Raw genomic sequence first — 25148 nt, 5'->3', positions numbered from 1 at the left:
AAATAATAGTAGGTTAACATAATTTTGGTACTTGGTATACAATCCATGTGGACACGATACTCTACTCATTCTATATTATTTGTTGCGATTTCATACACTTGAGAAAATTTCTGTCACATATCAAATTTGACGTGTCAAGCAGTGAAGTGTAAACATCAAAGGACAAAATTGCCCTTAACAAAAATCCTACTCAGAACCCAACTCTCTTTCTTTCTCAGCCTCGTCAACCGATCACCACCTCTCAATCAATTCCTCTATAGCAACAGCAGTAAACATCGATGATCAATCCAAAACCCAAACACAAACATGAAAATACTAATACTTATCCATATCCTTCTCCTCCTTCTCTTCTACAACTAATAAGCAAGAATTTTAAAACCTGCAAAAAATCCCAAATGTCTTTACTTCTCTTACCTCCATAGATAAAACTCTCAAACCTCAAAACCAAAACCCATAAGAATCAAACTTTTTTTCTTTAATTTTAACCCGAGAAGGGATATGCAGCCTTGTAGCAGAGAAATGCAAGGAATAAACTCATTACTAAACTCGTCTTCTTCGATCCCTCTTGAAGACCTTTAAAATCAACAGATCCAAAACCCCATTTCGATCCTTTCTGCTTCTAATGATGATTTTCTCCTTCTTGTTCTTGGGTTGACCTCAAGTGTCCTTGGGACCTTAACCCTACAACTAACCTCATGCCTATTACTAACTCAGCCACCGCCGCTGTAAAACCTAGAGATTTATCCGATGAAATGCCGCGACTATACCGAAAAATGTTGGCTTCCATAGTAACTTTGACGAGTCTACTTTTGGCTTCTAAGCTTAGATAACACCAGAAGCGGTGGTGGAGGAGGAGGACCGTTGTCTGCAGCAGCTACTATTAAGCTGACGTTACAACAGCAACTGTTGATGGCTGTTAGAGGAGGAGCAGGTTTGTCACAAAACGACATCATTGATGGCTCATCCTTTAAGTCTCCTACACAGGTAAGCTTCAAGTTTCTCTCTTCATTTTCCACTCCCTTTCTTCTCCTTATTTTATTGGGTTATTTGCAATTATTTTGGTATTGACTTTAGTGTATTTGCAACTTAATTGGTCTCTAGCAATTGTTATTGCAGTTGTTGAATGGGGTTGGGGCCTTGCACCACTGAAGCGGAGTAGTTTTCTGGTTAAGGGAATGAAAGGAATGGCTTATGCTATTGTTTTTTGGATTTTTGGTGGGGATTTTGTTATTCCTTATTTTCCGCTACCGCTGCCGCTGTTGCCATAGGGGAATTGGTTAAGACAGGCTGAGAAAGAGAGAGAGTTGGGTTCTGAGTAGGGTTTTTATTAAGAGCAACTTTTGTTAGGATTAATTCAAAATATTATTATGAAAAATCTGTTGAGATTTTAATTTTATTTAGTGCAGATTTTCTGCATAGAATTTGATATTTTTGTTATTAGGATTAATGATTTTTAGGAGTATTTTTAGGTCTTATTTGATTCACTTGTAAGCCTATAAATAGGCACATTCTTTTGTTAATTGAATAAAGTGTTAAACATTGTTAATTATCTTGTGCATTTCCATTCTTTCTTCCAAAATTTCAACATGGTATCAGAGCCTGTCTGTTAAATGACCACAAACACTATTCCATTTTCTTCCCCTCCAATTTTTATTGGTGAAAATTATCAGCTATGGGCAGTTAAAATGAAAGCTTATTTACAAGCTTATGACTTATGGGAGCATGTTGAAACAGAAAAAGAAATCTCTTCATTGCCATCCAACTCAACTATGGTTCAAATTAAGAATCATAGCGAAGAAAAAGCCAAAAAATTCAAAGCAAAACCTGCCTTCATTCTTCTGTTTCGGATATAATTTTCACAAGTATTATGATTTGTGAAACAGCAAAGGAAATATGGAACTCATTAAAAAATGAGTATCAAGGCAACAAGCAGACGAAATTGATGCAAGTTTTAAATCTTAAAAGAGAATTTGAGATGCAAAAAATGAAAACATCTGGAGTTGTCAAAGAATATGTTAACAATCTCATGTCCATTGTTAACAAAATTAGATTACTTGGTGAGGAATTTCCTGAAAGAAGGGTGGTTGAAAAAAATTCTAATAAATCTACCCGAAAAATTTGAGTCCAAAATTTCTTCTCTTGAAGACACAAAAAATCTTTCTGAAATTTCCGTTGGTGAACTAACTAATGCACTACAAGCTGTGGAGCAACGAAGAGCATTTAGAGAAGATAATACTATACAGGCTGCTTTAATTGCCAAGACAACGAACAAATTTTTATCAAAAAGAGGAAAATTTCCACCATGTGGCATATGCAAGAAAGATAATCATGATGAAAATGATTGTTGGCATAAAGGTAAACCTCAATGTTTTAATTGTAAGAAATTTGGTCATATTCAAAAAGATTGCAGGTATAAAAATCAATCAAATTTTGTACAAGAGGAAGGAACTCTTCTTTGAGTATTGGAGAGAAGTGCTCCAAGAGAACATTGGAGAGATATGCTCCAAAATAAAAGAAAGTGATGAGAAGTGCATCAATATTTGAAGAGAAGTGCTTCAAAAAAAAATTGCTAGTTTGATAAGAAGTGCATCAATATTTGGTGAGAAGTGCATCAAAATGATGAGTTGGAGAGAGGTGCTTCAACAAAGTTAATTGAAGAGAGGTGCTTCAAATGCTAGATTAAAAATTTTAATTGTTAATTATTGTAATAAGAATATTATGTTTGAATTAAGAGAGAATGTTAGGATTAATTCAAAATAATATTATGAAAAATCTGTTGAGATTTCAATTTTATTTAGTGTAGATTTTCTGCATAGAATTTGATATTTTTGTTATTAGGATTAATGATTTTGAGGAGTATTTTTAGGTCTTATTCGATTCACTTGTAAGCCTATAAATAGGCACATTCTTTTGTTAATTGAATGAAGTGCTAAACATTGTTAATCATCTTCTGCATTTTCATTCTTCCTTCCAAAATTTCAACAACTTTGTCTTTTGATGTTTACACTTCATTGCTTGACACGTCAAATCAAACACGTCATGTTATTTGACATCCTACTCAGCTTCATTTTTAATAATTAGTGTGTCCCACACGTCTTATTTATATTCCCGGCAAGTTACGTAGGATGGTGACACCAGATTGAAAACATTAATCGGTTTCGACACTTGATTATAAACGTTTTCCATTGAAACACTGAAATAGAAAATTTTCGGAAGTTCAGGCATTAAATTTATAATTAACTCGAACGTAAATATAAACAATTTGCAAAATTATTCTAATACAAAATACTTTAGATTAATACCAGAGAAATATGCTTTTTAAAATTATGTAGAAAAGAAATTTAATCTTAATTCACATAAATTAGTTCGATCATACTTTCAGACACGTATATATATTATCATAATCTTATTCTACATATTTTGTGGGGCAACTTAAAGAAATTGGCAATGCTTTTAGACCCTTTACCCTTCCAATCTTGATTTGAGCAAACAGGACTCAAATACTATCCAAAAGACAATAAAAAGAATCACATAAATATATCTCTCTTCTTTAATAAGGATTTGTCATGAGCACTTCGCAAATAACATTTGATGAATTCAATTGTAATGTAATTTATTTTCTTGGCAAGAACAAGCTGTAATAAAAAAAAAAAAAACATAATTGTTGATTTGTGGAAATTTTGAGATGCCATGAGTAATGAGATGATTATTTTAGTGTATTTAGTAGGTTATATGAGTTGAGCTATTCCACGTGTAAAAGATATAAAAGGTTACTAGTGTTTATAAATATTTAGTGTTATAACTTGAATAAAATAGATGGCGGGGAAAATACGGAGGGAAATCAAAATTTGACTATAAAACAAAAGATTTGTTTATAAAATAAATTTTTGTTTTCCTCAAAAAAAAATATATATATATTACCTTAAAATTATTTATACATCTCTTCCTATTTAAAGCACGTTATCATAATTCCCATCTATTGTCCAACAAAAATAATTTTAAATTTTCTTATATTTATGGTAACAAATAAATTTATAGATTATTAACTATAATGTCATTAATAAATAATCTTAAATATATTTCTTAATTTAATATATAATTCCTTATTAAGAATTTCAATTGACAAATTTTTTTCTAATTTTAATTAATTCTGTTGTTAAAAATGACTAGGATATATGTTCATTTTAAAAAATTTGCCTCTTAATTTTATTTCTTTAGCCATCGAGAATTTGTTTGCTTCCGCAGTAAAGAATCAAAGGATAAATTGACTCAAAATGTCAAATATGACATTTTTAATTATTTTAAATGAGTTTAAAGGTTAAATTGATCTAAAACATTAACTCTAATCTTTTTAATTATTTTAAACAAGTTCAAAGATTCAATTGTCCTAAAAGGTAAAGTCTGACCTTTTTTATCCCATTAAAGAAGTTCTAGGACGAAATTGACTTTTATTCCGTTCAAATCCCACTCCTGACGTATTGAAAATGTAATTTTAAATTTTTATTAGGTAGATACTTCTATTTTATTTAAATTCTAATTATTTGAATTTTTTATAATTATAATACTGAATTTTACTCCAATATCTCATAGATTTCCAAAGACCATAAGTTATCAATGTATATATGAAAATAACAATGTCAAGTTATTAAAATATTTAAATAAACTAGTATATTCATATATATTGAAATTATTTGTTGTTAATTCGGGCAACAGACGGTTAATCATAATATATATACTTATATATTAAACAATTCTCTCTGATATAATATATTGTTTCACGAAACTTAACAAATGATCCTTCAACCCTATGCACTTAAACTTTCACCCGAAATATTTTATTTTATACATATTTTTAAATTATATAATGGGTTCTAGTGGAGACCAAGCATACGAAGTTTTAAACATACCAGAGCTAAACGTATAATAGGTAGCTAATTTAATACTAATCAAATCCATTCACTAATACTCAAATATGTTTTAAATGGGTTTTTATAAATATAGTACCTATGAAAACACTCCGCTCATATGTCGTGCTGCTCTCTCACCCCTCTCCCTCTCTCTTTTTCTCTCAAAACCAAAAATATAAAAGCTCTATTTTCTGCTTTCACGACCGGTGAGCTCTCACCGGTGGTCACTCTTTTTCTGCTTTTGTTTATTTTTTTATTTTTTGAATAATTTTCAGATTTATTTACAAATCTGAGTTATTGTCGCCAAAATATTGGGTTTTATTATTGCTCATGTATTGGGATTATAGTTTTGAGTTATTGTTATTACCATTATGGTGATTTTGTCTAGCTGTCTTTTATTATTTGGATTGTTATGCAGAAAGAACTGCAGATCTCCTCTTCAATGGAAGAAAGAAATTTGAAAGTAGTAAGATCGGACTTGTAAAAAGACTATAGAGTCGAGCAGTGGCCATGAATAGCCACCAAGTGGAGCAAGCGATCGCCAATGGCACAAACATTATGCTCTTTCAACTCAATCAGATACTTCAAATCAAAATTATATTTTTTTTATTCTTTGTGTAAGTGGTTTATTATTAGACTTTCTATATAAAAATATAGATACATATTGATCTGCTATAGCTGTATATAGTTTCCAATTAATGAAATTTTTAGTTTGATTAAAAAAAAAAAAAAAACACTCTGCTGAATTTATTAGGGGTTGTTTGTTACCATTTTTTTGTTTTTTATTTTTGAAAAATAAAAACTGTTTTTAATTTTTGATTTTTAATTGTTTAAAACTGTTCTTCTTTTTATTGAATTTCTTTTTCTATATAAACATTTTATATAGATAAAACCTACTCATAAATAAATAAATAAATAAATATATATATATATATATATATATATATATATGTATGTATGTATATTTATGAGTAGGTTTTATATATAAAAAATGTTTTATTTATATATAAGAGATAGAAAGGAGAATACAATAATAAAATATTTAAAAAATATTTTCTAATAAAATATTATTTTTTATTTAAATACAAGAATTTGTCTAAAAGGAAATGAATTATTTTATTACATAGATTTATGGGAGAGAGAAAAGTGAAGCATATCAAAAATAAAATAAAATCGCGTAAACCACGATTTGTAGTTTTATAAAATATGTTTTTAATTTTTTAAATAATTTTGAAAAAAAGCTGAAAAGTAAATTTAAATACTTTTATAACAAACACGTTTCAATCTTTCTTTACCAAAATTAAACTAAAAACTAGAAACCACAATAGTAACAAACATCACCTTGATTATTATTTTTAAATTAATTTAATTGAAAATATAATACCCTTTGTTTGCAATTATTGTTCAATAATTATTTTTAAATTTATTGTAATACAATGCAGAGTACCACCTGTATATTGTCTGTTAAATTTTTTTTTTTAATTAAAATATTGAAAGAAAAGTTTTAACCAAATCAGTAGATAATTGCTGCAAAATTGGAAATAAAAAACTCAAGGAAAAACCTCCTTGATTTTCCTTGGAGGGCTCATAGAAGTGGTAATTGTTTTAGTGACTATTATCATATTAAATAGCTTCGTTATTTTTTCATGAATTAGGATGATTGAGTGGTCTACGGTGTTAGATTTTATGTTCTAGTCTTTGTGAGAGAGGGCATGGGTTCAACTGCCACTTCTGATAATTTTATTTTATTTTGTTTTTTGTCTAGCAGAATAGAATTAACTCATGCTTCTATTTTATTTAAATCCTAATTATTTGAATTTTTGTATAATTATAATGCTAAATTTTGCTCCAATATCTCACAAATTTCCAAAGACCATAAGTTATCAATGTATATATGAAAATAATAAAGTCAAGTTATTAAAATATTTTTTAATTTACTAGAACATTTCAATATGGAACTGATAGCATGGATATTAAATATATATATTGAAATTATTTGTTGTTAATTCGGGCAATACACGGTTAATCATGGGTTGAAGGATCATTTGTTAAGTCTCGTAAAACAATACATTAAATTAAAGAGAATTGTTTATGAACAAATTTATGGTCTTAAAAGACACCAATGTATATCCAATTACCTAAAATTAAAATTTAAAAAGTCCAAAATTTCTAGCAAAAATGTGATATCCATAATTAATATGTTAAGAATTGCATAATTAAGCACAAGAAGCATGTATATGACTCCACTAAAATAAGTTGAATTCAATTTATTTTTAAGCTATCAGCTTAATTTCACATTGAAAAACATAAGTAAATTTAGTTCTATAAAGCACAAATAATACTAAGTACCAGAAAATGGAAATAACAATATATTTCCAATTTATTAATTATTCTTCCTATCTCAAATATTGGACATATATAATATATATAATTCTGAAGTTGGCTAATTCATATTGGTTGAGAATCAATTCAAATAGGAGTCCAAACACCAGCAGTAGTAATCAGACCTTGATATTGCAAGCATTTCTTCTGGGGACATTTTTTCAAGTTCATTTTGCCTCCAAGAAGCAAAATTGTTTCTATTTTGTGGGTCAGATGCAAGTGGGTAATCTTCCACTGCATGTCTTTGGGATCTCATTCTCATGTAAAGCCTCATTGTTGCAACACAATCCTCGTATGGGTCTTGTATGCCACTTTGTATCTCATACCTACATATGCACCGTAACCTTATATATTTAACGCAATCACTGCTATTAAATTTGTCAGTATAGATAAGTCTTTCGGTATAAATATATGTAATAGAAATCAATTAAGATCTAAAAACTAAAAAAAAAGAAAGAATATATTTCTCATTTTATATGGAAAAACATTATTGGAAATGTAATGACAAAAAGTGAATGAATAAATAGCATATACTATAATGACTGGGTATTATAAAATATATATATATACATACCCAAGATAGGCTTGTGTTAGGTACTTGAGTGAGTTACTAAGCTTGCTTGTTTTCATCAATGGAGGATATTTAGCAGTATCCCTATATATAAATATTAAGATCCATCAAACAGTGATTAGAATCGATTAATGGGATTATGAAAATTAATTAAAACGTTGAATTTAATTTTGGACAAGTTTTGACCTTTTTTTTTTAATTTATTTTTTACTTTTCCTTTCAAAATCAAAGATGAGCTTTATTATTACCTGACCATTACAGCTGGATATTCTAGTTGCAGGCGGTCAAAGTCATGGTCCAAACCATGACCCACAAGAATCCTTGCTTTTCCTCCTCCTCTAGGTCGAATTTTCCACATAGGTTCGCCATTGCAGAGGAAGTTTTGAAGCTTCGACTGAACCAGCCTTAATGGCATTGCATCTCTTAGGTATTCAGATCTAATACCCGTCGTTTCATACCTAAAATGAGTATATATTACAAGAATGAATCAACAGAACTTTGAGAACTTTGAGATTACGAATTCAAACACAATAATCAAATTAATAATAGAAAGAGTAATATTGATACCTGTAGTTGGTAACAGGAATTGGTGGCTTGACATAACTATGGAAGATAATATTTTCCTTTTCATCAATGAGGCAAACCCTTCCACAAAGATCTAAAGAGCCATCACTTCCACCTCCAACCATTTTACAAGCAAGAGCAACAACTTGAGGAGCTCTCGCATAACAATTCTCAACAGTCAATAAGTTGTCCCTTAGACCTAAATTAGCTATGCGAGCAAGCAATCCCTAGAAGAACCGAACGAAGATTAATCTTGAGTAGAAATAAATTAATGAGTTACAAAAAATAAAACCAAAAAGGGTTTTAAATAATTTAATTCACGAGAGTGAAGATGAATACAGCATTGGAATTTGAAAACTGGCATCTTTCTTGATGCATATTGCGAGAATTGTAGCTATCAAGAATGGTTAAGCAGAATTTGCATCCTCTGATACTGAAAATATTTTTGCATTCTTGTTTAGGCAATGGCCCTGTAGAAGCAAAACCATGCAAACCCTTTTATTGAATCACATTTATAAAACTACTCTACTTGTGAATATAAATATAAATGTATTAAAAAAAAAAAATTACCTATGAGATGTTCCCTTAAGGATTCAAAAGATCTGCAGTGCTTTTTGCAGATTCTACAGGTGGGCTCATGAACTGAGTGATAGGAGTTTCTCATGTGCTCAACTAAATGTTCCATTTTGTTGAATTGTCTAAAGCAAGCTGCACACTTGTTCCTGCATTACATATAATTTTTATATATATATGTGCAATTTATATATTGATTTTATCCTTAAAATTAGGATATAACAAACAAATATTTTTATTTTATTTTCGTTAATATCAAAAAATTTTAAAAGAAATCGAACTATCAGGGTTTAAACCTCTGACTTAACTGTATTTAAAAACAATTATAATTAATAAATATAATACAAAATAAGTACAGAAATTTAGCATCCATATATACACGATTATGATTATTTAAAAGGTAGAAGAACTGAATATAAAAAAGAGCAATGTAAATTGTGCATAGAAATGCATTTGCTATAACTGAAGAAGAGAGGAAAATAGAGGACCTCAAAGTCTCAGATGACTCCTGTCTAGAATCCATAACTATTATTTTAGAAAGACTTGGGCTGAGGTTGAAGATGAAGAGGTGAAGAGGAAGGCTGGAGTTTATATAAGCAAAAGAGAAGAATCTCTTCCCAAGGTGCACCTAAGAGACGAATACGATGGCTATACAAGTTAGCTGAACTTTGGAGGTTTTCTAACTTTACCATTTCACATGGTCACGACTCACGTCATTGTAACTTCGAACATTCTTTGTAATCCAAAAGCTTGAGGTCCACTCTTCAACTTTACGATTCTTTTGACCTGTTTGGTTTAGCAGTTTGCAGTGATTCATAATAATTACCGATAATATATCATTCGAAACCACTCTAATAGAATATAAAATGATTAAAGAAGCTTTTTTTTTAGGATGGAGAAAACTCGAATTCGAGATCCTCCCATTACCCACATTTTCTATGAGACTGTGAGAAGATTAATCAGACCACGTGGTTAATCCATACCTTTTAAATTTGATTTAAATGTAAGGTTTATTTAGAATTTTATATTATTTTTTTGGTACTTATGATTATCATTTTCCTACCAATTTAATTACGTACATCAAGCTTAAATGTACTTATATTTTACTTAATTCTGTAAAATTGGTTTAATTGAATTAAGTTCTAACGAAATTTATCAAATTTGCAAATAAACTTTTAATTTAACAGGACTACAAGCTAATAAAATTGAATATTATCTACCTATGGATTATGGCTCAGTTGGCGATACAGGCCACGCATTTGAAAAGATCTATTAGATTCAATCCTCACTAAAGACACCTGCAGAGATAGGCGAAGAGCCTTAACTGTAAGTAAATCCCGAGCCGGACTAGACGGTTCTTAGAAATGGAGTCTGGACACTGGTGGTTTACACAAAAAAAAAAAAAAGAATATTTTCAAATAATTTTTTTATATAAATATTGTTTTAGTAAAATTGAATATTTTCAAGAAAGTATGGTAGGTTAGAGAAAATAATGGATTATAAAAAAGTTTCAGAATATAAAAATTTACACTAGCAATATGAGATAAATAGAAAACAACAGAGAAGGTTGGAAAAGGTGCATGTCATTTGTTAGAATATGCAAAATAAAGCTACATAACTGTACATAAGACCAGATTCATCATTCAAATAAAACATTGGAAGGTTGACAATCTTGATGAGTCTCAACATGTATATTAGTATATCGACAGCACATACGTAGAATCAGAAGAAGTCGTAAGCCAGTTGATAGTATTAGTCATGAAAGGTCAAATTATATAATTAAAAGTAGTATACGAAAAATGAGCTATTTATTATAAGTTTGTTGTATTATTAGTTTTTTCTAGGACTTTAATTTTCAAAACATAGTATATTTTTCTCTTTATATTCGAATTACTCGAATTGAAAATGAAATCAAATAGATTTGGATTATTAACTCTAGTGAACCAATAGCATTGAAAAGACGAACAAAATCAACCTTTGTAACTGAAAAACCGAACCAAATGCTCACTCCCCAAAAAAATAACCTTGTTTCCCGTAATTTTATGTCTCCAAATAACTTGACCGTTACATTATTTTTTTTTAATATTATTTGCAGGATTATGATGAGCCAAACATATTTATTAGAAATTAACGATTTGATCTGATTTATTATACTATTATTAATATATTATTAACAGACAAAATAAGATATATCACTACGCTGCTACTGCCCTCCTTATACATACAAACTTCATCCATATTTTTAATGTAATCAAACTATTTGATTAATTTATTAAAACGACTATTCTCATTTCGCAAAGGCTTGCTTAAGCTTACCAATAAAAAACAGTTTAAACTATTAAGAACTTGTTTGGTTCAGCAGTTCATATCAGCTGATAGTTAATAGCAGTTGCTGATAGCTGGTGACTGATGCCTAATAGCAGTTAGCTAATTATTACACGTATTTGGTAAAATTTTCGTAACGGTTGCTATTAAATATAAAATGGCTATTATAGGTACAGTTATTTTTATATATTATATATATATATATATATCTTTTTAATTTAAGGTGAATATATTATTTTTATTTTAATGTAAAATATTAATTAAATTTTAAAATAATATTTAAGAAAAATTTTTAAATAATTATAAACAAAATTATAATAAAAATATTAATTTGTTAATTTTATTAATAATTATTTTTTATGAGATTAATAAATTTTAAAATAATATAAATACAAAGCTGATATGAAAAAGTTTCCACACGTAACTTATAGAAATAATAGTCGATTGAGACTTCTATCAATTATCAACTATTGATTAGAAAAAACTTAATCAGACGCTTATAATTTAACTATTGGATACAAAACAGCTACAGCCGACATAAATCAATTAAATCAAACGCACTCTAAATAAAGTACAAACTAGTCGAGTAATGCATTTGGGGTAAATTAGTTTTCCTTATTGCTTCCTTTCGGCAAAGGCATAAAAACAATATAGCTGTGGAGATAAGGTTTTTGGAATAGAAAAAAAAAGCATATTATTTTTATTTTTGTTTTATTTTATTTTATTATTTTATGTAGCCCATTCTATGGAAATTTGTCCTTGTCTCCACTCACCCATTTCTCATTCTCTTTATGTGAGAGATTGGTCTCTGACTTTTGAAAATGGAGAATGTCAACCACGCTCACTTTTGACTATGGAATGGGCCCATTAGATATTCTTCTTTCAAGCTCACAAGATACGCTACAAAGAAAAGTTGCTACCTTTGCTTGGGGTTACAAAGAAAAGTTGCTACCTTTGCTTGGGGTTCAGTGACATGCCCATAAATTGCTCAAATAATTAATTAATAAAAATTAAAAATAAAAAGATTAATTTATTGTCCATCCGGATGGAAAATGAGGCTCACTTTTATAAGTTAAAAACAAAACTCGAATTTGAAATCTCCCGCTTTTTATATTTTTAAAACAATGTGAGAAGAGTGATCAAATAAATTTTTTTCGTTGTGAACTATTCTAAATTTGATTTAATTATTTATAATTGTAAGCATATTTAGAGTTTGCGCTCGATCGATATTTGGATCAAACGGATTAGGAGACAAGGGAATATAGGTGTACACAGTCTTACCAAGGCCTCCTACCAATATGCTTGTATCAAAGTTTGCAACAGTGTCCTAATATTTTGTTGGAATATTTTTCCTCGAGGTAATGAAGATTCATTATTTCTTTTAAAAAAAATTAATTTACCTTTGATTAAGAATTTTTTTTAAGCAAACTTCCTTTGATTAAAATTTAAATATATAAATTCACAATTGTAGAAATAATTTTAATGCTGTCAAATTAAATCTCATTGGTTTTGTTATAAAAAGATAATTTTTTATACTTCTTTATTTATAAATTCTTGTTATATTTCATAAATACTGAACTTGAAATTCATTTGGAGAATTGATTTTCTAATATAAGATTTGTTCTATTTTATGATTATCAATGTTTTTTTAAAGTTGATCAGAATGTAAATCGCACTCATAGGCCATGACTCTAGATGGTTCAATCACTCAGCAGACATACCAAGGAATTATTATGGAAAAAGCAAGACAGCACCTTTTAATTGCATATTGAAAACAATGTTGATTGGTCCCTCTCTCAATAAACAAAAGAAGAAAAGTTAGGGATTCTTTGAACACCAATATGATAAAAATTATATATAGCCAATTTTACTCGTGCAATTGGACAAGTTGTTTGGGTCTATATATTGGATAAATATTTCTCATATACTAACAAATATTTTATTTTTGAAATTTTTTTCAAATAAAATACTTTTAAAAATTAAATACAAATATTAAAACTTTTAAACATAAGACTATAAAAATATTTACAATAAAAATTCCATATCTAAAATTTTAGTTATTAATAAAATGAGAATAGATAAAATGATAACTTGTGTTATTAGTTGTTTGGGAAATGGCGGTGGTGGCCAGCAGTTAATGGACAGCGGTGGTCGAGGACCAATGATGGCTATCAATGAAAAGTGAATTAATAAATTTGTGTTTATAAGATTATGGTTGTGTTTATCAACAACTTTTCAAATAGGTTTTCTCAAAACGCTAAATGTTATTTTTTATAGTGTTCGGTAATATAGCATTTGGACTAGTTTTTAGATATTAAAGTAGCATTTTATGAAAAGTTAACCGTATAACGTATAGCTTTTAGCATTTTACGAAAAACTACTCAAATAATTAATAGCTATCAAAATAATTAATTTTGTCGAATAGATCTCATAATTTTTTTTTAAGTCATTTTCCTTTTTTTTTAACATAAAAAAGAGAAGAAAGACTATCTCAAAGAGTTAACACCAAGAGCATCAACTCACAAAATCAAAGACAAAAATCAAAAACAAAGAAGCAGAATTAGAATCCAAAAAAATCTGAAAGGTAGAGCGTGAATGATTCAATCCCGCCAAATTATTAGTTGCAAAATTATCCTCATGATAAATATTACGAACAGAACACTGCCAACTCCTGGCCAATAAAGCTTGGACATCCAGAACCACAGCTGTCAAATGACTGAACCATAATTGAAGTTATTTTCCTTTAAAATAATTAAGTTTTCCTTTGACAAAGAAAATATTTTCAATTGATTAATTTTTTTTTAAAAAAAAAAAACCCAAACAATTGAAAATCTGAAAAAAAAATTTCAGCTAAAAGATTTTTCAGAAATAAACAAACGGAGTATTAATTTTTTATTTATAATAAGTGGAGGTCACTAAATGAAATTTGGTAGCTGAAATATATTATCGTATTTTCTTTCTTTTTTTATTGTCGTAGTATTATTATGTACATCGTCAGGCCCTTTAAATATGAGACTATTTTCATTTCGAGATTCATAATTATCTCTCTATAAATATTGTCGTATTATCTGATCTAGGTAAACAAAGAGACTTCATATTTGGAAATTTATAGAAGAAAATACATCCCCTGATTACTAGAATGTTACCATGACCGTTGGATTGGAATAGAAGAAAATACACTCAATAGTTATTGCCTTTACAAGCAACTGCTTTTTTTTTTTTTTTTTCTTTTTTGTTTCCATCCATGTAATGATCGTAGATAAGGAAAAGAAGAGATTAAAAGCCTTCTATTGACTGGTTTCAGATACCTGGTTACGAATCACTTGGGGCCAGTATGTGTGGAATCTTGACAATTTCAGAATCAAATGGTTCAAGTCAAACTCAAAAGATAGAAGAAAAAGCAAGAAAAAAAAAAGATGGAGATACCTTTTAAAAGAAAGAAGAAGTAGATGCTTTCAGCACACACATATGCTTTTCTTATTATATGTTTTAGGTTTTTTCAGGCCACAAACCCCACAAGAATGTCACCAGAGCATTAACAGGAGCATCATTGCTATAGCTTCTCTTTTATTTATTTTTTCTTTTTTCCTAAGAAATTGAAGGAAAATTAATTAAGAATGCGATTACAAAAGATTTTTTTTATGTTAGGGCATCCTCGCACCTTATATTTAGTGGTTAGATGAAAAATTAATCTCTTTTAGATTCAGAATGATTAGGCTTAAAGTTTTTTTTAAAAAAAATATAATTCAATAATAATAAAATCAACTATTACAAATACTCAATTAGACTAGACGTAGAATTTACTATCATAAATAATAGATAGTTCATTGATCCTTCAAGAACAAAAGAATTATCTATATTCTTTTGAATAAGAAAAGTAAAACTAAAAGATACAATATTGGATTTTTCCGCTTGAAAATAACCTTGATCGATATAAATCTTCATAGTAACAATTGGTCTTTTAATTGATTTGAACGATAAAATAACTTCTCTAGATCTTCTATGTTTGGATTAATTTTCCAAAAACTTATTGCGTATGAGGTACACAGATGAGTTCAAGCCACTATGCGTCAATAGCATCAATGAAGGAACATGCCGTACTACCAGGCTCCATTGATCGAAGATACACATCAGTAAAACAATATCTAAATCCTCCAACCAAATAAAATTAAATATTATACCTTTTAAGAACAAATCTTCACAAAAAAGGAACTAAACCCTAACGGAAAAAGGGAAAAGGAACTTCAAATATGGAGACAAAAGCAACAAATAACAAAAAAAAAACAAAGAAAAAATAGATCTATTAAAAGAAAATATATCTCAGTTTATTAAAAACGAATAAAAGATTAGGAACGAGAAGAAAAAAAGAAAAATAGGGGGCTACCGCTGATTAACAACGGCATCTCCAAACAAAAGTTAGGGTTAGATAAATCAGAGAGAAAAGAGAAAAAGAGAAACTGAAAATATCCACAATAAATATTGAGTTGAAATTCTTGTGGAAGCTACATTAACATAAAATATACAGTCCAGCAATCTATAGTTCCTGTTGGGTTTCAGCCTCTTGTGGAGTCTATCAAGCAAGCTTTAAAAGAGTTTGGTTTTGTTCTTGTTTCTCATATCTATAAGGAAGCCAATGTATGAGCCGATTGGTTAGCTAGTTTTGCCGTTACCTTCCTGTTGAGTGTTCATGTTTTAAATACTTGTCTGTCGGACTTGTTGAACTGAATTTCTCATGAAACTATAGGGGTAGCTTATTCTAGATTATGTATTTAGGGCTGTTGCCTTTTTTACCAATATATATATATATATATATATATATATATATATATATATATATATATATATATATATATAATCTAGCTCTGCGAAACTTTTAATCTTTTTAGAGATGATGTGATATATATATTATGGATTAGCGCAATTTTTTGCATGCCATACTAATTTTATCTTTAAGATAAGGTAATAATATTACATACTAATTTTCACACACCGTGCTAAATTTATTTTTACCTAAGGAAAATCATATTATTCTAGTTGTATTTTAATTAACAACGTAGAAATTTCATTTAACACATAAGATTGTTATATTTGATTAAAGAGAGTTGAAGTTTCATCCAACGTACTTTCCAATAAATGAAAAAAGAAAAAACTTAAAAATCACCACATTTGACTTTTACAACAATCAAATATCTAATCATCCTTGTTAAATTACTAGATTTTTAAAGGAGAAAATTACATATCTTACGATTAATCCTAAATAATTAAATGAGTGTTTAAAATACATATTTATTATTTGCTAACCCAATTTCTCCCTACACTCCATTTTAAGAAATGATTTAAAAAAAAAAATCATTTCACGTGATGTTCAGAAAATTAATTAATGGCAGTAGTTTGAAATGTAATTTGGACGCATGCAGCGATTTTCAATCATCAGGGATGTGTGTTGGATATGGAGCTCTTTTCAGAGATTTTAAGGGCAGTATTATTTATGGCTTGACAGGTTTGTCCATGGCAGTTTTAACCCAAGGTTGGCAGAGTTGCTTTCTTTACGTGAAGTGTTTTCCTGGATTACGGCACCCTACATGTCTAGTGATTGAGAGTTGCACAGGAAGTATGAAATGAATTGTTAGCCATCTTGAGAGTTAGGAGACTTGTCCACACCAATGCACCAGGCTCATCCAGAAAGGTTTTTTTGGAAAAAATTGTTATTATATTATCTTTTTTTTTCAATAAATGGCATAAATGCTCTCGTTATATTAAAAGCTTCTTTTTTACTAATATAATGTATAGAATGAGTTCATATACCGTGTAGGCATACACCGAGTGTAGGTAAGTATTTTCCGGAAAACTAATATAATAGAATCTGATTGTAGCATATTACGCTGAATTATTTACCAGAGCAGTAACAAAATTACTGTAGGTTGGATCCAGAGACAATCAAATCTAGTCTCTCATACTTTAGCTAGGATGTCTTATTCTTATGTTGGTTTTCAAGTTTGGTTTCCATAAAATATTAAAACTTTATGTGTTCAAGATTTCACTTTTGTTAATGAAAAATTTATATCGTTCCATCATAGAGATGTTAAATAAATTCTTTAAGAATAGTATAAGAGCGTTTTAATAAATTAATAATAACCGTCTAATTATTTTCTTAATTCTTATGTAAAAATTTCAAAATCACTTGAAGTGGAATTTAAGGAGTAATAGTTAGTAAACTTAAGGTGTAAATACCGTAATAATTCAAATAAAAAGAAAATCCATGAATAATTCAAAAGAAAATCCATCATCCTAAAGGCCCCAGATACGAAAACTAAATCATAATCAAATCAACACCTCTGATTTGGTCAAACATTATATGTATCTTTATGTATCTGGTGTATATTTTCCATATTTGTTTCCTGATTTATAGCTGATAGTTTAATACATATCTGTATAAATATGTGTGATTACAATCAATAATATTTATCAATTTCCAAAGGCTTACATGGTATCAGAGCCTCTCGACTAAACGTCCTCTTTTTCTTCTCTCTTTTCTCATGGCTAACACCACTCTCCCTGCCATAATATCCCCTGCTGTCACAGCCAACCAGCAGCTAATCTCGTTTAATATTGTTGCTCAAGCCCCTCTCAAACTAAACTCTACAAATTATCTCTCCTGGAAACTACAGTTCGAAAGCCTTTTTATAGGTTACGATCTTCAAGGTTTCATCGATGGAACAAAACCTTGTCCACCAGCCACCATTGCACCCAATGATACCCCTAATCCTGAATCTCGCCTCTGGATCAGACAAGATCAATTAATTCTCAATGCCTTAATTGGTTCTCTATCACCACAGTTGATTCCTTTCATAGCCAAAGCAAAAACATCAAAACAAACATGGGATATTCTCGCACACACCTATGCTAAACCATCCCGTGGCCGTGTTAAGCAAGTCAAAACTCAGCTAAAAGCCATTGTTAAAGGCCAATCCTCCATCACTGAATACATGCAAACCATTAAAAGCAAAGCTGATGAGTTAGCCCTTCTTGATTCTCCTATGGCCGAAGAAGACATTACAGACCATATTCTTGAAGGTCTTGATGACTCCTACAAAGAAACAATACAAGCAATCAATGCTCGTGATGCTCCTATCTCATTTGAAGAGCTTCATGAAAAACTCATAACTTTTGAAGCCTCTCTGGCATCACAATCAGTTCCTACACCTGCTGCCTTCCCTGCAACAGCACACTATACTATCAAAAATACCAACAGAAACAGCCATTATTCCACTACACCCACTTCTTCTCAATATGGTTCATCTCAACGCAATCCTACTCGTGATGGACATTCTCAACAAACTGTACAGAATACCAATGTTCAGCAGAGAAATTTCAGACCTTACCTTGGTAAATGTCAGCTTTGTAATATGCAGGGACACCCAGCAAAGCGATGCACATCCTATCTTATTGTTCCCATTAATTCGACTTCATCATCTCCTTGGCAACCTCAGGCACATGTTGCCACAACTTCTGCCTCTCAGACACAGCCATGGCTTATGGACAGTGGTGCCTCGCATCACGTTACCACTGATTTGGAGAATCTTGCTCTTCACAGCCCCTATGATGGTATCGATGACGTCTTAGTTGGAGATGGTAAAGGTATAAAAATAACACATCATGGCTCAGCCTTTAAGAACACACCATCTCGAAAGCTGAAATTAAACGATGTTCTTTGTGTACCTGAAATGAAACAAAACCTTATCTCCGTTTATCAATTCTGTATTACTAATAATGTTACTGTTGAATTCTCACCAACTTCTTTTCTTGTGAAGGAACTGCTGACGGGGACTCCCATTCTTAGAGGCACACCGAAAAATGGAGTTTATGAATGGCCAATGTCGTCTCCAATCCTTGCGTTTGCGTCATCAGTTGCTTCTGCCATTGACTGGCATTCTCGTCTGGGACACCCTGCCAAAGAAATTCGTCAGTTCATTTTGTCTTCCAATAACATTAAGATGTCTTCAGATGTGTCTAGTGATGTCGTTAATTGTAATGCGTGTTCTATAAATAAAAGTCACAAATTGCCTTTTTCAAAGTCATCTCTGTGTTCCACTGAACCATTACAAATAATTTACTCCGATGTTTGGACATCTCCTATTTACTCTTCTGATTCCTACAAATACTATGTTATTTTCATTAATCACTATACCCGTTACACTTGGTTCTATCCGCTTCACAATAAGTCTGATGTCAAGTCTACCTTTTTCAAATTCAAAGCTGTAGTTGAAAATTATTTCTCCAAACAAATTAAACTTTTTTATTCAGATAATGGTGGGGAATATTTAGCTCTTACTTCTGTGTTTGCCTCATTTGGAATTTCATTTCACACAACTCCTCCTCACACTCCTGAGCATAATGGGTTATCAGAACGCAAACATCGACACATTGTCGAAACCGGTTTAGCTCTATTATCTCATTCTTCAATGCCCACTAAATATTGGACCTATGCTTTTTCCACTGCGGTGTACTTAATTAACAGGCTGCCCACTAAAGTTTTGAACATGTCCTCACCTTATCTTCGCCTATTTCATCATTCTCCTAATTATTCTAAACTAAGGATATTCGGCTGCCTATGTTATCCTTGGTTGCGTCCATACTCAGCTCATAAATTAGATCCCAAATCGGCTCCATGTGTTTTTATTGGCTACTCTCTCACTCAAAGTGCTTATCATTGTTTAGATGTCAAAACGTCAAAAGTTTTTACCTCTCGTCATGTTCAATTTGTAGAATCTGTCTTCCCTTTTGCTCTCCAGTCCTCAACGATTTCTGCATCACCTGATTCCACTATGTCTTCCTGGCTTTCACCGACAGCATCAGTCCTTCCAGTTCAGCCATCATATTCTTCATTTGCAGGTGCAGCTTCCAATCCTCCCTTATCACCAGTTGGTAGTTCCTTTTCAAGACAAGAAATGCCTTCAATGGATGAACCTGTGCTTACTTCAACAACTAATCCCCCGGCGCAAACAGCCACTTTGGGAGTCTCAAATTCTATTGAAACCACTGTTCCTGTGCCAGCAGTACAAAATCGACATTCCATGGTCACAAGGAGCAAAAACAATATTTCCAAGCCTATTAAAAAATATAGCTTGCATGCACAAGTTCAAACTTCTGATGATTATATTCCAAGAACTGTTTTGCAGGCTTTAAAAGATTCAAAATGGCGTAATGCATGTACTGAAGAATTCAATGCCTTGGTTAAAAATGGAACCTGGGTTCTTGTTCCTGCCACAGAAGCACATAATTTAGTAGGCTGCAAATGGATATTTCACATCAAACGAAACTCTGATGGAACAGTGCAGCGCTACAAGGTTCGTCTTGTTGCCAAAGGTTTCAACCAAAGACCTGGAATAGATTACGCCGAAACATTCAGCCCAGTGGTTAAGCCTACTACTGTTCGTCTGATAATCAGTTTGGTGGTCATGCATGGATGGACTGCTAAGCAACTAGATGTAAATAACGCTTTTCTTCAAAGGCCCTTAACAGACAAAGTGTACATGCAACAACCACAAGGTTTTCAAGACAGGGATAAGCCGACACATGTGTGTTTACTTAAGAAAGCTATTTACAGTCTCAAACAAGCTCCGCGAGCTTGGTATCAAGCCCTGAAACAATTTCTTCTTGACACTGGGTTCACTAACTCTATGTCAGACGCTTCATTATTTATTAAAATTTCAGACACTGACATCTTGGTTTTCCTTGTCTATGTGGATGATATCATTGTTACAGGGAGCAATTCTAAGCAAATCTCTGACTATGTGCAGTTATTATCAAAGAAATTCTCCTTGAAAGATCTTGGTAGCCTCAACTACTTTTGGGTATCGAACTCCTGCCCAATGCACATGACGTGTTATTATCACAAAAAAAATACATTGAGGATCTCTTGAATGACACAAACATGGTGCAGGCTAAATCAGTCAAAACCCCTATGTCTACAAGTGCAAAATTAACTGCAAATGGTGGTGAACAATTCGCAGACTCAATGCAATACAGGAGGGTTATTGGAAGCTTACAATACATTTTACTAACTCGTCCTGATGTCGCTTTCACAGTAAACAAGCTTTCTCAATTTGTTCATCAGCCCACAGTTGAACACTGGAATGCTGTCAAAAGGTTGCTTCGATACTTGGCTGGCACTTTGAATGAAGGGCTTCAAATCTACTTTTGTTCGACCAAGTCTCCAACTCTTCATGCCTATTCCGACGCCGATTGGGGCGGTGATCGTGATTCCTTTTGCTCTACTGGTGCCTACGTTGTGTATTTTGGTCGGAACCCCATTTCCTGGAGCTCGAAGAAGCAACGATCAGTGGCACGTTCTTCTACAGAGGCAGAGTACAAATCCGTCGCAAATACTGCAGTAGAGCTCGCTTGGATCTGTCACTTGTTGTCTGAGCTTCAAATTACTCTCTCCGAATGTCCAGTAATCTATTGTGACAACGTTGGAGCGACACAGCTGAGTGCTAACCCGGTATTTCATTCGAGGATGAAGCATGTTGCTCTTGATTATCATTTTATCAGAGATCTTGTTCAATCTGGAGCCTTGCGAGTTGCGCATATTGCCTGTGATGACCAAACGGCGGATGTTCTAACCAAGCCGTTGGCTGCATCACGATTTTTGGCGCTGAAGGACAAGCTAGGGATCCGGATCCGACCCGGCTCCAGCTTGAGGGAGGGTAAAGGCCCAGATACGAAAACTAAATCATAATCAAATCAACACCTCTGATTTGGTCAAACATTATATGTATCTTTATGTATCTGGTGTATATTTTCCATATTTGTTTCCTGATTTATAGCTGATAGTTTAATACATATCTGTATAAATATGTGTGATTACAATCAATAATATTTATCAATTTCCAAAGGCTTACACATCCTAACCTCATTTCTCATGGCTGGCCTTCCGCGCTTGCATCAAATTAAAATACATGAATATTGAATTTTTTTTTAAAAAAAAGTATTTTCACAAATATTCTCGTATCTTTTTTTTAATGATTCTAATTTCGTTTTCAAACTTTAATATTTCTTTTATGGATTTTTTTTAAGAATTAAATTCCTAAACTTACAAATATCATTTGCTGATCGAAAATATATGTTCTTACTATTGAAGTCATTATTGTATTCTCTTTTTTAAATTAAAAAAAGAATGAAATCAAGTACTACAGAAAAAATAATATTAATTATGATATTATTTACGATTTACCAAGTCACTTAATATAATAAGAAATTGATAAATATGTTTCACCATGTAATAAGAGATCACTAGTTCCTTCTCTTTTCTCTTTTAAATGTAAAATTTATCCATTAAAAAAACAAGAAAGTGAAGTGTACTATGTTATTATCTACAAATGCATAGCATTTGATTCAACTAAATTCAACTAAAATAATTCGATTCAATTCAGTTTTCTAGTATGAACCAAAATACAAATCGACCCAAATATATGAAATTGATTTCATTTTAAAATTCGTGATTGTTATCTCTAAATTTTTAATATATAATTAAAATCTATAATTTTCGAAGAAATGCATATAAATGAGTAATTACAGCATGCTTTTACACGGTGATATATAGTTATAATTAACCATTATTCGTTCTTAAATTCATTATTATTATACATTATTTGCTTATAAATTATAAATAAGATTTTGTAATTAAATATTACTAATCCTCCTATTTAATTTAAAATTTAGAAATGCTAGTATTCTTAATTATTCGGATATTTTAAAAATTCTATAAAAGGGTCATCCCCAAGGGAGATCACAGTGTGCATAATTCTCGATATTTATAATTTTTCAATTATGGAAAATCAAAATTCAAAACAAATTAGTGCTCCTCCAACTCAAGGTGCAAATGCTGGGGCTACTCCAAGTCAAAGCATGGTGCCTCATCCTCCAACCCAAGGTGCTATGGCTCCTCCATTTCAAGCCCAAGGTGCAAATTTATTTCCACTCAAAAAATATGAGATTAATATATATGATGGAAAGGCAAATAAACTACACAAGACAATTAGATATTCTGATAAATGATACGTATTTTTAATTATTACAGTAAAAAGAAATTATTATTGTTTTTATTATCATTATCGGGGTCGTATAATTTCCATACGACGTGTTATTATCTATTGAAATAAAATAATAATTGATCATATTGAAATAAAATAAATAATACGTTTATCTTTTATGTTGTTTTTATTTTTCTGTACCCAAATTACATTTTATTATTTTCTAACTTTTCTAACTGTTCAACCTTTAAAATTTTACTTTTTGTTTCTTCTTTTCTAATTTTCTTGGCCATAGCTGACTTGTGTAGAAATAGTTCAACTGAAAAGATTAAAGATGTAAGGGTAAATAACAATATAGTTCTCGAGTTTGTTCTGTTAAACTAATTCAATTATTTCATCTAAAAGTTTTATTTTACCTTCATATTAAAATAGAGTAAATAATTAAATATTAAATAGATTCAGGTTAGAATTTCTTTTTTTTCAATACTCAAAAAGAAAAAAGATTGATCAAGGGTGACGTTCCATCATTACTATTCGGATCAACACTTGCACAGACAGTAATTAGTTGATAAAGGTCTCCATTGTAAGCTGTCCTGTTCACCCTCATAACAAGTGCAGCTTTTACCTTAATTAGTAGAAAAACAAAATTAAAAAAAATAAATTAAGGATATATACTCTATAGAATTTATTTATTTTGTTAAATTTTTTTAATTAATATTGAAATGACTCTTTCTTATTTTATAAAAGCCAAATCCTGGGTATATGACAAAAGAAAAATAAATTTCTTCCATCTTTAATTTGTGTTTCTAATAACTAATTATCTTTATGTACTCACAATTGTGATTGGTTATCAATTTTTTTCCTTATAGCTTATAATTGTGAATACTCAAATTTTGAGGCTCAAAAAGCCTATTTTTCCAGACTGTAAACAGTCCGACTAGTCCAGAGGCCATTTTGGGAGTTTACCGAAAGTATGCCAATATGGTACTAAAAACGTCCGGAAAATTACGAGGATCACGGAACTGGTCCCGGAATATTTTTTGGAGGTACGGAACTCCCGAAAATGCCTTTGGAACGAAAGACTAGCAAGTCTGCCGGCGGCGGCGGCCTCCCTCGGCAGCGGCAGCTGCAGCCCTCCGCGGCAGCAGCGGCCGCCATCCACGGTGGCATCTGCCGCCCTCCTCGGCGGCAGCTGCCGCCCACAGCGGCGGCGGCGCCTGCCCTCCAGCCTGTTTTTTCTTATAAAATCAGCCCTCATTCGACTTTTTTACTGACTCAGTCTGTGTTGACGGACGCTCTCTTCTCCCCTACGCTCCTTGCGGTTCTTTTACTGCTTTTCTGTATTTAGTGTAGGCTTTTATTATTCTGCTGTTGTGATATTTGGCCACTTAAATTAAATTAATTTTAATTAATATTCCCCAAACGAGGAGCTTAATCCGGAGTTTTCAAGTTGAAGCTAAGAAGCGGCCGCCGATTAACTCAGGTAATAACAAAACCCTGCTCATTTAATTTCAGCATTTTGTGCATATTCTCTTCTACTCCAATTCTGAATTAAACTGCTGCATAAATGCATTCATTTCATCAATTAGGCAAATAAACTGTCTCAATTAAATATGATTAAGCTTAAATGCCCGGTTAATTAATAATCGTGGTGTTAAAGCCTAAATCCGACAATATTGGCTAAAGTATCTAGTCAATTAATGACTACGGTATAATCGCCTTTATTTCGAACAAGTTCGGCTAAAAGTCCAATTAATCAATAATTGTGACTAAAAGCCTTAATCAATCACG

The 25148-nt window shown here is 31.1% G+C and overlaps 1 protein-coding gene and 1 pseudogene across 2 annotated transcripts; one reads left to right on the top strand and one right to left on the bottom strand.

Moving 5' to 3' along the window:
* Positions 1-450: 450 nt before the first annotated feature.
* On the top strand, positions 451-1253 carry LOC149492470 (uncharacterized; annotated as a pseudogene). Its single transcript, XR_016318928.1, has 2 exons — positions 451-984; positions 1117-1253. The product of XR_016318928.1 is annotated as an uncharacterized LOC149492470 (transcript).
* A 6118-nt stretch (positions 1254-7371) lies between these two features.
* LOC105642931 (Exonuclease family protein) lies at positions 7372-9520 on the bottom strand. Its single transcript, XM_012227924.1, has 7 exons — positions 9486-9520; positions 8995-9146; positions 8764-8894; positions 8428-8651; positions 8109-8318; positions 7864-7944; positions 7372-7615 (listed from the first exon to the last, which is right to left on the bottom strand). The coding sequence occupies exons 1-7, from the start codon at positions 9518-9520 to the stop codon at positions 7372-7374; spliced, it is 1077 nt and encodes a 358-aa protein (XP_012083314.1).
* Between the last annotated feature and the right edge of the window lie 15628 nt (positions 9521-25148).

Source organism: Jatropha curcas, chromosome 11, assembly GCF_041381405.1.
Source record: "Jatropha curcas cultivar XTBG-Jc1 chromosome 11, XTBG_Jcur_1.0, whole genome shotgun sequence".
In the NCBI taxonomy this organism is placed as follows: Eukaryota; Viridiplantae; Streptophyta; class Magnoliopsida; order Malpighiales; family Euphorbiaceae; genus Jatropha; species Jatropha curcas.
The sequence above is the reverse complement of the archived record's forward strand: the minus strand, read 5'-3'. Positions and strand labels throughout refer to the sequence as shown.

Excerpts from the sequence above, each read along its gene's own strand:
- LOC105642931 (XM_012227924.1), bottom strand. The coding sequence starts at position 9,520 with ATGGATTCTAGACAGGAGTCATCTGAGACTTTGAG. Across the intron at positions 8,895-8,994 it reads CTTAAGGGAACATCTCATAG|GGCCATTGCCTAAACAAGAA; the intron begins GTAATTTTTTTT and ends TTGCTTCTACAG. Across the intron at positions 8,319-8,427 it reads ATTCCTGTTACCAACTACAG|GTATGAAACGACGGGTATTA; the intron begins GTATCAATATTA and ends TACTCATTTTAG.